Source organism: Malus domestica, chromosome 05 (assembly GCF_042453785.1).
Source record: "Malus domestica chromosome 05, GDT2T_hap1".
In the NCBI taxonomy this organism is placed as follows: domain Eukaryota; kingdom Viridiplantae; phylum Streptophyta; class Magnoliopsida; order Rosales; family Rosaceae; genus Malus; species Malus domestica.
The window spans coordinates 11,706,794-11,722,685 of NC_091665.1; the positions used below are offsets into that span (position 1 = coordinate 11,706,794).

Consider the following 15,892-nt stretch of genomic DNA (forward strand, 5'->3'; position numbering starts at 1 on the left):
AAACTAATCAATCGTGCCTCAAGAAGATCTCCCTATTTAGATCATATCACCAGATTCACCACATCCATTTCTACCAAATATCACGATGCAGACTATCCGTTCCAAACCATTAACGTAATCCGAATGAAACACTCAAAACCAAGAGCGATGCACACATCTAAACATAAAGTTGATAAAAATCTCAACATTAAAGAACCATTTCAACTATATTGGCATAGAAGAAAAACCAAACGTCTGTGTGTGTGTATACATATGCAACTCAACCACTACATTCCTCATCGAAACTTTTGATTCGTTTATAAAATTGAACAAACAACAATTACCAAAATCAAATTAATCCGAATTCCAACTAATAAACAACCTAATCAAATCATACATCGATCAAGCAAACCAATCAAATCTCCACAATTTCCATCAATAATTTTCAATCAATGGATTTGATTAGATCCAATAAATACCTAAACAGATCCAACGATGATATTGTTGATGGGGATGAAGATCAGCTTGACGAAGAACCCGACGAAACCCATCACGACGAACCCGATCGCTGTCCGGAGCGCGACCTTGGAGAATTCTACACGACAATCAACCATCAAATCTCATCAATTACACATGCATATCAAAGAATATAACTTGTGAGAAAACACAGATCCGACCCGAATGCTGAATTACCTTTGCGATCGGGCTTGTGGCAGCGCTTGACGAGGCGAATGCTGTCCTTGGAGAACTCTCGGAGCAGATCTGTTACGTGAAGACGAGGGAGCGGACGACGAGAGGAACAGATGAGGAGCAGGATGCAGATGAGGGCGACCAGGATGCAGCTGACGGCGAGCAGGACGCAGAGATGAGGATGAGGAGGACGACGTGAGGGAGGAGGTCTTACGAATCCGGACGTTTTTGGGGTGGTTCGCTAAGAACTGCTAGCGAAGGGTTTAATCCGTGCGAGTCGGATCTAATCCCATTAAACGTAATCCTTGCCCCTACCAAACATCAGACTACAATACCAATTAGTGTAGTCTAGTCCAGTCCCCCCTAAGAAGGTCAAACAAACACGCCCTTAGTGTAATATCGTTTATTAGGAAAAGAAAAAAAAAAAGGTACGCAAAGCAAAGGAAGGGAATCCACGTACACACCACACCCAAAGTCTCCTGCCTGGCGGTTCTGCACCAAAACCGTAGCCCATGAATTCCCGAACAAAACATCCCAATAGATACAAATCGACAACAAAAATCCAAAAGCCATAAGAAACCCACATCATTAAAATCATCCTTAATTCGGTTCTGCTAATCATACGATAATGGCGCTGGAGACGGTGAAGGAGGACGAAGAAGTTTACAGGTGGAGAGAAGTACAGCTGCTTCAAATCGCAGAGCTGGAGAGAGAGGAGCTTGTGAGAAGGCGAGGCCGTGACATTGTCATAGCTGTGGATCATGGGCCCAACAGCAAGCACGCTTTTGATTGGGCTCTCATCCATTTCTGCAGGCTCGCGGATACCATCCATCTTGTTCATGCCGTTTCGAGTTAATTCATTTCTTCATTTGCAAGCTTTCTTGATATTGTTCTGTATTTTTACATTTTTACATTTTTTTTAATTTTTTTTTTATGTTAGTATTCAATTTGAATCTGAATTACACACCTTGAGTGTTAAATCTTTTGTATAATTATTGTGGTGAAGAGGTTTTTCCGTGAGACAGGTCCTATGAGACTTTGTTCTAACAATGGGGTGGGAGGCGTGTTCGTGGGTTCCACCCCGTTGTTTCAAGGAGAGTATCGAGAGAGTTCATAGGACGTGTCATATTAAAGATTTGTTTTTATTCAACCGTAGATGCATATGAGTCTCATGTTATATGTTTGTTCCTATCATGCAGTACCTAGACGGTTATCTTGAGCTAAACTCTTCTTATTTTTTTCGTGATTAGATGTGAAAAGCGAGATTGTTTACAATGCAAGCGAGGGGCTTATGCAGAAGCTTGCTATGGAGGCATTTGAAGTTGCCATGGTGAGTCTAATAAGGGTTGTACTTGGCGCAAGCGTAACTTAATGCCCTTTCAATCATGTGTGGAACATTAGCCATGTCTAATTTTACATGTCAACTGTTGATGATCTAATTTGGGGCATCCAAAATTGCACATAAAATTGCACTTAAACAACTTTTGGCCATTGCAATTTCTCAAGTAAAGTTGGCATGATGAGTAGTCATTTGCAGCATCAAATAAATGAGTTCCATTATTTGCCTACACTCTTGAATAAGCGTAATCTAGTCGAATTAATTGGATAATGCCGAAATAGCATCATAACAGTAATAATGGATACCCCAATGCAGCTTGAACTGTTTTTATCGGCAAATGTTGACTTGCCAAACTGTCTGAGAACATAAAATGTGTGGTTACCACATACTATGAATCTGAGCTATCGATTAATGCCTGATTTTTGTATTCATATTCTGGTAATATAAACATCTGACAATACAGATTTGTCAAGATAACGTATTTACTGTTATTCTATAGGTAAATAATGTGGACAATTATGAGAACCAACTGTAAGTTATTTTCTTGCATTTGGAATTTCTCACATCCAAAATTTTAAACAATATTTATGGAAGTAGGTAAGGACTAGTGCCCGGATTGTGGAAGGGGATCCTGGTAAGGTAATTTGCAAGGAAGCAGAACGAGTAAAGCCAGCAGCTGTGATCCTAGGTACCAGAGGCAGAGGATTCATTCAAAGGTACCCTTCCTCTCTCTCTCTCTCTCTCTCTCTCTCTCTCTCTCTCTCTCTCTCTCTCTCTCTCTCTCTCTCTCTCTCTCTCTCTCTCTCACACACACACACACACACACACACACACACACATAATTCATTTACTCACTTTATTGCTGGGATTTCTTCAGTGTACTACAAGGAAGTGTGAGTGAGTATTGCATGCGCAACTGTAAATCAGCTCCGGTTGTAATCGTTCCAGGAAAAGGTATTATTTTCCATCTTATATGTGAATGGAACCAGCTTAAAGTCGATTGCACATAACTTTCTTTTGAAACATAAATATTTGTATCTTGAATTGGCAGAAGCTGGAGATGAGTCGATGATCTAGCTAGCGGAGCTCATGGTATGTATAGAACAGTTTAGCCCTTGATTACTGCTGTGCAATTTCTTTTAGTACCTTGCTGGATTATCTGGACGTAGTAGTTGGAACTTGGTATGGTTGTAAGACTAAGAATCAATTGGCCAAGTCCTACCGTAAATGGTTATTCGGATGAAATGGTCAAAATTTAGAAAAAGATATGTGGGCTGAAAAGTATATTTCATTCATACATGAATAAGAATATATACAATTACATTCTTTGCACAACAACGTATTAGCCCTACAAGTTAGGAATACAACTACAATTAGGATTACAATCCCCCTCAAGTTGTTTCTACTTGTCTAACACTCCCCCTCAACTTGGAGAGTGGATGTCAAGAACTCCCAACTCGTGTAACATAGTCGAAAACTTTTCCTTCCCGAGAGGCTTGGTGAACAAATCCGCCAATTGGTGTGCCGTACCAACATACTTGGTTTCTATAGTGCCATCTGCAATCTTATATCGTATAAAGTGACAATCCATCTCAATGTGACGAGTTTGCTCATGAAAAACAGGATTAGTGGCTATATGTAACGCTGCTTGATTATCACAAAATAAAACGGAAGGACCATCTAAAGGAATGTTCAAATCCTTCAACAAAAACTGAAGCCAAATTAACTCATAAGCACCTGCCATAGTTGATAGGAGCATATTTATGCGACTTAGTTAGCTTGGTCTCGTGCGTTTTCGTAGTTAGTTTGTGTTTATTATAGTGATTTAAGCTATTTTCGTGTGTGTGTTTGTCTGTCACAAAACACATTGTTTTTAGAAACCCTACAAAAGTGGCGCCTATTCCCTTCTAGAGGGCTTTTGCCTTGCCTTGCAAGCCATTCCCTTTCCCTCCAATGTGTGCCGCACCCTTCCTCATCCAATTCCTATTGGATTCTGATTTAGTTGGCCTTTTTCCTTGTGGATTTGGGTTATGCAAATCCTTTTCAGAAATTAATTGGGCCAAACCTTGTTCTTAGTGGATTTAAACACCTTTGCCGCACCCTAGGGCCCTAATTCTCTTAATGTGCTAATTCATAACCCTAATCTGATTCACCCTAGGGTTTGGCCGAACCTATATATACATATTTTCAGCCACAATTTCGTCCACCACCCTTCTACCATTCAGAAACATATCTTGCCGCACCCTATACACCCTTCTACAACCTGTGCCGCAACTTTGGAGAAGAAGATACCCTTGTCGTGCCTTCCATTGATGAAGGAGGACCTTGTGCACAAGCCACCTGCATCCTTGGTAGTTCTAAGAGTTCTTTCTTCCCTCGTTTTAATTGCTTTTTAATTGCTGTGAACATGTGAAATATAAATTCCACGTTGGGATCAAGAAACCTCAATACCCAAAAAATATTTTAAATCACCAAGGTCTTTTATCCGAAAATGATCACGGAGAATAGAGTTCAAAGAATCAATGGCACTAATGTTGTTGCCTGTAATCACAATATCATCCACATAAATGAGTAAGGCTGTGAAAGAAGTACCGAACTTTCTGGTGAATAGTGAATTGTCAGCTTTGGATTGTTGAAAACCAGTGAAAAGAATGGCACTAGTGAATTTGGCAAACCATTGGCGAGAAGCCTGCTTGAGACCATTAAGGGACTTGTGAAGGCAACACACAAGATTCTCCCCTTATCGCCGAAGACCAGGATGAGGAGACATATAAATTTCCTTATGCAAGTCACCATGCAAAAAAGCATTATTAACATGGAGCTGATGAAGAGACCAAGACTCACTAGTGGCAAGAGAAAGAAGACAACGCATCGTAATCATCTTAGCAGTAGGAGAAAAAATGTCATGATAATCAATACCTTCAGCCTGTGTGTAACCTTTAGCAACTAAGCGAGCTTTATAAGTCTCAATGGAACCATCATAATTATACTTCAGTTTGTACACCTACTTATAATCAATGGGAACTTTGCCAGGGGGCAAGGTAGTTAAAGTCCAAGTACCATTGGCATGTAAAGCTTGAAGCTTCTCATTCATGGCACGACGCCAATTAGGGTCATTGGCAACCTTGGTAAAGGATGATGGCTCCACATTCCTACTAATAGAGTAAATATATGAAAGATGTTTGGGAGAGTAACGGTGGTAAGAAATAAAATTACAAGGTGGATATCGCGTACCTTTTGAAGAATCGAGTTGCGAAGTTGAGGATTGGTGTGGTGGCAGAATCACCTGCAAGCAAATGTAGTCTTTTAAATAGGATTGGGGTTTATGGGTACGGGAAGAAGTTCGTTGGGTATGGGGAATGTCAGGATGAGGTGTGGCTGGGAGATGAGGGGGTCCGTGGGTAGTTGGGTGGAATCTGAGGTAGTATCGTTGGAAGGAGTAAGTGGGGTTGGGAGTGTAGTGGTGGGAGGGTGGAAAGGTGAGGTGGCAGCATTGGAAGGGGGCATGAAAGTGGAGCTGGGTGAGGTGGCAGTATGGGAAGGTGGCGTGGTGTCAAGAGATGGTGGATAGGAAAGGTCCAGAGGAGAGGGAAGAGACAGTGTAGGCATGGGGGATGGGGTAGGGGTGGGGTTAACGGCAAAAGAGAAGGAATCTTCATGAAAGATTACATCCTTATTGGTCAGAGTGCGGTGATTGTATAGGTCGTATAGTTTGTATGCTTTCTGTCCATTAGGGTAACCAAGGAAGATGCGATAATGGGCTTGAGGGGAAAATTTAGTTTTGTGAATGACAGTGGTGGCATAGGCTAGACAACCAAAGACATGGAAATGGTCATAGGTTAGGGTTTTGTTATGAAGAACCTCAAAAGGAGATTTATTATGGAGAAGAGAGGGTTTATTAGATAAGCAACTGTAAGAACACATTCACCCCAAAATTTTAGAGGAACATATGATTGGAAACAAAAGGCGCGAGCAGTCTCAAAGAGGTGCCTATGTTTTCATTCAACAACGCCATTTTGTTAAGGGGTATAAACACAAGAAGTTTGAAAAAAGGACCCCATTGTCTGAGAACAAATTACGAAGAGAAAAAAATTCACCTCCATTATCAGTATGAATGCATTAGATTTTAGTATGGAATTGGGTATTGACATAAGCAAAAAAAATCCTTGATTAATTGTTGAGTATCCAATTTATGTTTCATGAGAAAGACCCACGTAAAGTGAGCAAAATCATCCACAATGGTTAAAAAATAATGAGCTACAAAAAGGGAAGATTGACAATTCGAGCCTAAAATATCACAATGAATTAAAGCAAAAGGAAAAGTCGTTGAAATTGAACTTTGTTGATGCACAAAATCAGCAAGGACTTTGGTACAACAGAAAGTGTTAAGTTTGTGACCTTCGCTAGATTGCTCCAGTCACTAGTGTGGATAAGTAAGTAAATGGATAGGGACAGAGAAGCAAACACAAGATGTACGTGGTTCACCCAGATTGGCTACGTCCACGGAGTAGAGGAGTTCTCATTAATTGTGAAGGGTTTATACAAGTACATAGGTTTAAGCTCTCATTTAGTGAGTACTAATGAATGATTTAGTACAAATGACATTAGGAAATATTGTGAGAGAATGATCTCTATTTATAGAAGAGAGTTTCTAGTTTCATTTTGACATTGACACGTGTCGTGTTGTGATTGGCTTCTGATGTCAACACATGTTGCGCTATGATTGGCTTCTGATGTCGACATGTGTCGCGCTGTGATTGGCCTCCTGGTTGGAGGGAAACTCTTCTAGGTCCTTGATAGTATAACGTTGACCGGTGCTCAGTAGTTTCGGGATTGGTCAAGTACGGTATAAACAGTGCTTCCTTATGTTCCCGAGTGAGAGAAGCTCCTCGATTGGGGACTTGCAAGATCCAAGCTATTGAGTAATCACGAAACTTCTACGTACCGAAGTGTGGTATCATTTTCACTTACCTTATCTGTCTCATATGTAGATGTGGCATCTTCTCTGGAAGTACTTTTCCTCCATCCAGGGGTGGTATCTTTAACCGATAAAGATGAACAAGGTAATGTATCAATTTCACTTGAAGCTTACTTGTAGTTTCAGACTTGGTCACGTGCGATACAAACCCTATAGTAGGAGTCTCCCAAGTCGCCAAGCTAGGAGATTTGCCGAAGGAGGTAACAGACAAGGTAAGCAATCAGACTTCCAAGCAAGCAACCTGGATCGGAGGTTCAACTTCGGCTTCTAGTTGATTGTTTTCCTTCTCCTTGTGTCGTAAACAGCAACAAGGATAAGGAGAAGCAAATGGAGAAGAGATGGTATGAGATACTTTTGCTTTTGAAGAAGAAACTTTCCACATGCTTATTCTTGAACTGGGCTGGAGGATTTTCTGGTTTCCTCCAGAGTATAAGACCGACTCAAGAATTTAAGGGTCAAAACAAGTCCATCAAATCTAGAGTACGTTTGACCCTGATGATATGAGATACTTTTGCTATTGACAAAGTAGTGGATGTATCGGCACGTGTTCTGTTACGCTTGTCTCCACATGCTTCCTTATATCCTTCTCACTCGCTCTATCTATTCCTCAGGCAGATGTGGTATTTTCACTGGAAGCATAAGATGTTGAAGATGAGTATTCGAGAGCAATGCCAGGTAAGTAATCAGGCAAGGGGTTCCAGGCAGTCAGTTCTTGATTAGAAGTTTGATTCCAAGTGCTGACTGATTGCTCTCTTTATCCTTGTCTTGCAAGTAAGAACAAGGCCAAAGGAAAAGATAGGGAAAAAGCATGATATGGCATACTCTTGCTTTTAACCCTGATAATATAAGATACTCTTGCTCTGGTGTGGCTTGTTTGCAGAGGTATTATCAGGAGGAAAAGAAGCTGAGTATTTCGAGAGACTCTGCTGAGAGTGCCCTCTCGGATGTGAAGAAAAGTTAAGCAATTTTTTTATTTGCAGGTCTGCCTAGCTGTGGAGGATGGAGGTCGACATATATAGGTTTACCCTTCTTGGTCATAGCAATGTAGTGGGAGCTGTAAGCTTCACGTGTTTTAACTTTGTTAGAGCACTTTGAAAAAGTGGTATGTGGCATCTGGAAAGCTGATGTTGTGTGTGAAGATTGCTGACAAGCTTTATTCAAAGAAATCTAGCTCTCGAAGTTCGGAGAGCGGTGCCTCTTCGATTTTTGAACAAGCAATCTTGTCGGGGATCTGGCTTTCGAGATTCAGAGAACGGTGTCTCTTCAATTTTTGAGAAAGCAATCATGTTAGGAGTCTGACTCTTGAGATTCGGAGAGCAGTGTCTTTTCGATTTTTGAGAAAGTAATCTTGTTGGGAGTCTGACTCTCGAGATTCAGAGGGCGGTGCCTCTTCGATTTTTGAGCACGTAATCCTGTTGGAAGTCTGGCTCTCGAGATTCGAAGAGCAGTGCCTCTTCAATTTTTTAGAAAGCAATCCTGTTGGGAGTCTGACTCTTAAGATTTGGAAAGTAGTGTCTCTTCGATTTTTGAGAAAGTAATCCTATTGGGAGTCTGGCTCTCGAGATTCGGAGGGCGGTGCCTCTTCGATTTTTGAGCAAGCAATCTTGTTGGGAGTGTTTTCTTGAATGTGAGTAAAGGTTGGGCATTTTTGCCAGTTTGCCTTGCCACGGAGGATGGAGGTTGACACATATTGGGACTTTCTAGTTATCAAGCAGTGATGCTGTTCATTTACACTTATGGGTAATAATAGGGTAGCTGGACCTTCAAAATTTATGTTTCTAAACTTTGTCATAGATCTTTGGCAAAGTTATCAGTGGTACCCGAAGAACTGATGTTGCGTGTGAAAAGTGGTGCCTCTTTGGAATCCGGAGAGTGGTTTCGATTTTTGAACCAACGACCTTGTTGCCCTTTCTTTTATAAGGGCACCAATTGTGTGCAAGAAGTACATTCAGAGAGTTATTGCTTGTAGGAATTTTCCCCTTACTTCAGAGATTTATTGCACCTCATTTCTCCTTTATCATTTTTGAGAATGTTTGGCCCATCAGACCGTCGTTTTGACTTGAACTTTGGTGAAGAGGCAGCCATGCCTTCTCAAGACAACATATAGCTCCCATCCTTTTTATCCTCTACTGGTCCTCTTACCGTTGGGGACTCTGTGATGAACAATGATATGACCGCTGCGGTGGTGGCTAGGAATCTTCTCACTCCTAAAGATAACAGACTACTTTCCAAACAGTCTGATGAGTTGGCTGTTAAGGATTCTCTGGCTCTCAGTGTTCAGTGTGCAGGTTTTGTGTCTAATATGGCCCAACGCCTATTTGCTCGAACCCACCAAGTTGAATCATTGGCGGCTGAAGTGATAAGTCTTAAATAGGAGATCAGAAGGCTCAAGCATGAGAATAAACAGTTGCACAGGCTCGCACATGACTATTTTACAAACATGAAGAGGAAGCTCGACCAGCTGCAGAAATCTAATGGTTAGATTTTACTTGATCATCAGAGGTTTGTGGGTTTGTTCCAAAGGCATTTATTGCATTCGTCTTTTGGGGCTGTACTATATAATGAAGCTCCAAATGATCAACCTTCGGTCCTTCCTCCTTCTGGGGTTCTGCCTAGTACTGAGGCTCCGAATAATCACCCTCTGATGCCTCATCTTTCTCGGGCTCTGCCGACTGCTGAGACTTCTCCTGAGCAACCTTTGTGAAGGCTCCCTCTTGTTTGTTTATTTTGATTCATGTATATGTACATATTTGTAACTTATCGGAGATATCAATAAACAAGTTTTGCTTCATTTCAACGTATTGTGTTAAATACAACAAGGCCTTCTTCACTAAGTTATTTGAATTTTTCTTTTTATTGAATCTTGTATGTTGAAGCTTTGTGAGTGAAGCATGTAGGTTGAGGTAGTGCTCCCTTAATTTCCTGAGTGAGGAAAACTTCTCGGTTAGAGACTTGAAAAAATCCAAGTCACTGAGTGGTCGTAAGACTTCCGAGTATCAAGGTGCAGTAGCATATGGTAGGAGTCCCCCAAGTCTCCGATTGAGGGAGTTAACGAAGGAGGTGTCTTCCTAGTAGCCAAGTTTCCAAAGTAACAAAACTTCACCATTTTCCTCTCTAAGTGGTAGCCCAAAACTCTTCCTTCATATATATTTGTTATGAAAGTTGTTAGGCCCAAAGAAGATGAGGCCTAGGCTTTTTTTTTTTTTTTGAATTTTCGAATGTTCGAATTTCCAAATTTTTGAATTTTCGAATTTCTGAAAATACATATATATATATATATATATATTAAGCTTTATAAGTGAAGCTTTGTAGGTGAAGCTTTGAGGTTGAAGCTTTGTTGGGTACCATGAATTGATTTTGCTTCACACTATCTTGATCAAGATAGTGTGAAGCTTTTGTGTTGAAGCTTTATAGGTGAAGCTTTTGTAGGTGAAACTTTTGTGGTGGGTGAAGCTTTTGTGGTGGGGGAAGTTTTTGTAGGTGAAGCTTTTGTGGTGGGGGAAGCTTTTATGGGTGAAGCTTTTGTTGGTGAAGCTTTTGTAGGTGAAGCTTTTGTTGGTGAAGCTTTTGTAGGTGAAGCTTTTGTGGTAGGTGAAGCTTTTGTGGTGGGTGAAGCTTTTATAGGTGAAGCTTTTGTTGGTGAAGCTATTGTGGGTGCCACAAATTGATTTTGCTTCACACTATCTTGATCAAGATAGTGTGAAGCTTTTGAGAATTTGTAGTTGTCATCCATTGATGAAGCTTTGTTGAATATCCCTTTTTTTTCTTTTTTTTTTTGGGAAACTAGAAATTTGAAAATGTGGAGAGACAACATATACAAATTTTGCTTCCACATTGTTGAGCAAGAGATTGTGATGCAAGCCACACCTTGTAGTAGTTGAAGGTTTGGATGAACCATATAAATTGAATTTGCTTCGAACAGTCATGAATTTCCCTCGAATGTTTGAGAATTGTAGTTGCCCTCCATTGATGAAGCTTTTGTTGGCACCATAAATTGGTTTTGCTTCACACTATCTTGATCAAGAGTGTGTGAAGCTTTTAAGAATTGTGGTTGCCCTCTATTGATGAAGGTCTTGTTGGCACCATAAATTGGTTTTGCTTCACACTGTCTTGATCAAGAGTGTGTGAAGCTTTTGAGAATTATGGTTGCCCTCCATTAATGAAGCTCTTGTTGGCACCATAAATTGGTTTTTCTTTACATTGTCTTAATCAGGAGTGTGTGAAGCTTTCGAGAATTGTGGTTGAACTCCTTTGATGAAGTTTTTGTTGACACCATAAATTGGTTTTGCTTCACACTGTCTTGATCAAGAGTGTGTGAAGCTTTTGAGAATTATGGTTGCCCTCCATTGATAAAGCTCTTGTTGGCACCATAAATTGGTTTTGCTTCACGCTGTCTTGATCAAGAGTGTGTGAAGCTTATGAGAATTGTGGTTGCCCTCTATTGATGAAGCTCTTGTTGGCACTATAAATTGGTTTTGCTTCACACTGTCTTGATCAAGAATGTGTGAAGCTTTTGAGAATTGTGATTGAACTCATTTGATGAAACTCGTGTTGGCACCATAAATTGGTTTTGCTTCACACTGTCTTGATTAAAAGTGTGAAGCTTTCTACAAGTTGTAGTGTTTGCATTGTTACAGAGGGGAAATATCTGAAGCAGATGCAAGAGGGCTGAATGCTAGGAGTTCACATGTATAAGTTGTACTACTCGTCTTTTGGTAGGTGGAATGAATGGTGACTTGCTTTCATCACTTGGTTGGTGGTACGAATGTGAGTTCTTTCATCACCTTTCATCACATTTCATCACCTGGTTGGTGGCACGAGGATGAGTTCCTTCTTCACCTGGTTGGTGGCATGAAGGAGAGTACGAGTTGTACATTTCATCACCTGGTTGGTGGCATGAAGATGAGTTCTTTCTTCACCTGGTTAATGGCATGAGTGGTAAGTTACCAAATGATATTAGAGTACTAGTTGTACATTTCATCACCTGGTTGGTGGCATGAAGGAGAGTATAGGTTGTACATTTCATCACCTGGTTTGTGGCATGAAGATGAGTTCATTCTTCACCTGGTTGGTGGCATGAGTGGTAAGTTGCCAAATGATATTAGAGTACGGGTTGTACATTTCATCACCTGGTTGGTGGCATGAAGGAGAGTACGGGTTGTACATTTCATCACCTGATTGGTGGCACGAAGATGAGTTCTTTCTTCACCTGGTTGGTGGCATGAGTGGCAAGTTACCAAATGATATTAGAGTACTAGTTATACATTTCATCACCTAGTTGGTGGCATGAAAGAGAGTACGGGTTGTACATTTCATCACTTGGTTGGTGGCATGAAGATGAGTTACTTCTTCACCTGGTTGGTGGCATGAGTGGCAAGTTGCCAAATGATATTAGAGTACGGGTTGTACATTTCATCACCTGGTAGGTGGCATGAAGGAGAGTACGGGTTGTACATTTCATCATCTGGTTGGTGGAATGAAGATGAGTTCTTTTTTTCACATTTCATCACCTGGTTGGTGAGAATAAGGGTAAGGTGTCGAGACATATTGTAGCAAGTGTCGAAGACACAAAGTATGTTGAACCCTTTCGAAGTACAGTTGGCTTATGTATGGATGTGTTGGAATGTAAGATGTTTATGTATGAATGTGTTGTAATGTATAATGTTTATGTTGATTGATATGAATGATGCTTATGAATGTTTTGCTATGCATGAAGGGATCCATGCTTTTGATATGTGAACCATGTTGGTTGTAACACTTAATATCACATACTTTGTGTCAAAGTATGCATGTTGAAGCTCTGAGTTGAATTATAAGGGTATGTCAGCGTAGACCAAGTGTTCCAGTGCTAGGAACGCAAAAGACTCAGAAGAAGTTGTCTGAATTCCCTCTTCTTTAAATATTTTCCGACTGGCTTGTGTGACAAAAGATCTCAAGCGGTTGAGAGTCAAAACATTTGTAATGTGTATGCCTTTTTATAATAGCATCTCCTTCAGTACCTAGTCCTTCACTTTGAAAGAGTGAGGCTTGGCCCCATAGTCATAATAGTCGACGGTACGTTCACCCCTGGTTGTATTGATACGAACTTTTATCCTTCTTATTGTAATGGGCTTGCTGAGAGTAAAAATCCTTCCTCTTACCAAGAGACAGATACGTTTGGTGACTTAGCGAGTTGCTAAATGAGGCAAGAGATGATGCAATAGGTGTCTGAATGCCCAATATCTCCTCACTTGGTAGAACTTGACTTCCACTTCCCATTTGTTGATAGGGGTTAACCATATGGGGGTTCCCTTGGTATGTCTTTGCTTCGGCGGAGGCGTGGTTGTAAGCTTGTGCCATCACCTCAGAGTAAATCTTCCAAGTGTTGGCATTGATCAAGTACTTGAGGAAACAATCATGTAGACCTGTCGTGAAGGCCTTGAGGGCGGTCTTGTCATCTACCTCAGCAAAGCAAGAATACTCATGGCTGAAGCGACCGACATACTCTCGTAGTGACTTATCCGGTTTCTGGCCAATAGTGTACAAGTCATCTGCAGAAAGCAAGTGATCGGTCTGGAAGATGTGTTGAGAGACAAACAGTTTCCTCAATTCCTCAAATGAGTCTACTGTCTCAGGTGGAAGACGACAATACTAGTTTAGAGCTTCGCCAGAGAGGGTGGAGGGGAAGAGAAGACATCGCTCTTCGTCGGTGTGCATCCGATATGCCATGGTGGACTCAAAGAGGTTAAGGTGTTCAATTGGGTCATTCCTTCCAGTATAGAGTTGTAAACCAAGCTTTGTTTTTTTTGTCTTCGCTTGAAGGGGGTGTCGATGATCCTTCTTGTGAAAGGGTCAGGCCTGGGTTGGTTCCAGTCAGGTATCTCGGCCTGACGTTCAGCCTTCAACTTGTTTACTTCCTCAAGGAGCTGTAGGACAATAGGGTCATGAGTGGAGTTATGTACCACTAGAATTTTCTTTCGTAAGTCTCCATCACCTCTTGGAAGTAGGAAAGTTTGAGCATGGGTGTGTGGTTTTTTCTTGGACTCGCCGTACTGACTTCTAGGGCGAGTCTGTCGAAATACCTCAGAGTCCCCCGTACCTTCATGTTCTTCTGGGACCTATCGTTCCTTCCCTAGATTGGCAGCTGGCCTGGGTCGTGGGAGGAGACCGAGTCTTTCAGAAACCCTTGGGTCATTAATCTTCGAGCATATATGGAGGGGATTCTCTCGACATTGCTTTAGGAAGTCTCGGCAGTCACGATAAACGGCTTTCGATCCTTCCAACCCTTTTGCAAAGAGGTGTCTTCCTCCACTTCTTCTACTTCGGGTCGAAGCATCTGGGTTGAGAGAAGTTTCATGTTGATCAATGTTTTGATGATTAGCCCACTTCTCATCAGGGATACCCATGTCGAATGGAGGTGACCCTCCGTGTTGGGGGGCACCTAGATGATGGTTGATGTCCACAGGGGCAACGAGCTCGCGTGTTTGAGTACGCCTAGTTCGTGGAGCGTCTCAAAGAGCTTCTCATACTGCTTCTGGAAGACCTCATTCTTCATTGCTATCTTGTTGTTATGAGCTTCTAGCTCATCGACTTTAGCTTGAAGAGCAACCCTCTTTCCTTCCTTCTTTCATTGCTTCGCACTAGGTGCAAGAGGGGTGTCATTCTGTGTGTTGTGGCTTCCTTCGCTCCCCATGTTGGAAAATGATGCATGGTCAAAAGAGAGTGTACGAATGGTGGAAACCAACTTGGCAAAGCTGAAGAAAGTGGGAATAAGTGTCGTTCCCACAGACGGCGCCAAATGTTGATGCACAAAATCAGCGAGGACTTTGGTACAACAGAAAGTGTTAAGTTTGTGACCTTCGCTAGATTGCTCCGATCACTAGTGTGGATAAGTAAGTAAATGGATAGGGACAGGGAAGCAAACACAAGATTTACGTGGTTCACCCAGATTGGCTACGTCCACGGAGTATAGGGGTTCTCATTAATTGTGAAGGGTTTACACAAGTACATAGGTTCAAGCTCTCCTTTAGTGAGTATTAGTGAATGATTTAGTACAAATGACATTAGGAAATATTGTGAGAGAACCTCTATTTATAGAAGAGAGTTTCTAGTTTCATTCTTACATTGACATGTGTCGTTTTGTGATTGGCTTCTGATGTCGACACGTGTTGTGCTATGATTGGCTTCTGATGTCAACACGTGTCGCGCTGTGATTGGCCTCCTAGTTAGAGGGAAACTCTTCTGGGTCCTTGACGGTATAACGTTGACCGGTGCTCAGTAGTTTCAGGATTGGTCATGGTACAAACAAACTTAAACCAAAAGGTTGACGAGTTTGTTTCACCAAAGGACAAACATCACAAATATGACTAGAATCAAAAGAACAATAAGAAAACTAGAAGCTAAAGCTTGCAAATGAGTAGATGAAGGGTGACCAAGGTGCCTATGCCATATGGAGGACAGGATGTTGATGATGTTGCAGAGAGGGTGACAGGTGGGGATAGAGGAGGCAAGGGCCATGAGGTAATATAGATCGCCATATTGCTTACCCACACCAATCATCGCCTTCGAAACCAAGTCCTGCAAAACAAAGAAAGAAGGAAAGAATGTTATGGAACATGATAATCCATCTGTAAGCTTACCCACCAATAAAAGGTCCACTTTAAAATTAGGGACACATAAAACATCTTTCAAATTAACCGAGGAATTTTAACGAAAAGTGCCATTTAAAGTAATTGGAGTGGTAGTACCACTAAGCAAAGAAACAGGTGGCAAATGTGAAGCAGAAGTATTAACTAAACATGAAGCTGAAGAAGTAATATGATATGTAGCTCCACTGTCAAGGATTCATTGACCATGATGAGAAGTTACAGGTAACAAACCTTTGGCAAAGTCATCACTGAAAACTGCAAGGGCATGAGGAGATGAAG

At 41.4% G+C, this 15,892-nt stretch overlaps 1 protein-coding gene across 1 annotated transcript; it reads left to right on the forward strand.

Moving 5' to 3' along the window:
• Positions 1-1,156: 1,156 nt before the first annotated feature.
• On the forward strand, positions 1,157-3,329 carry LOC103448493 (universal stress protein PHOS32). The gene is made up of 5 exons (XM_008387750.4): positions 1,157-1,520; positions 1,920-1,999; positions 2,606-2,724; positions 2,886-2,962; positions 3,060-3,329. Exons 1-5 carry the CDS (start codon positions 1,298-1,300, stop codon positions 3,083-3,085), a joined length of 525 nt encoding a protein of 174 aa, XP_008385972.1. The 5' UTR covers positions 1,157-1,297; the 3' UTR covers positions 3,086-3,329.
• Positions 3,330-15,892: the final 12,563 nt, after the last annotated feature.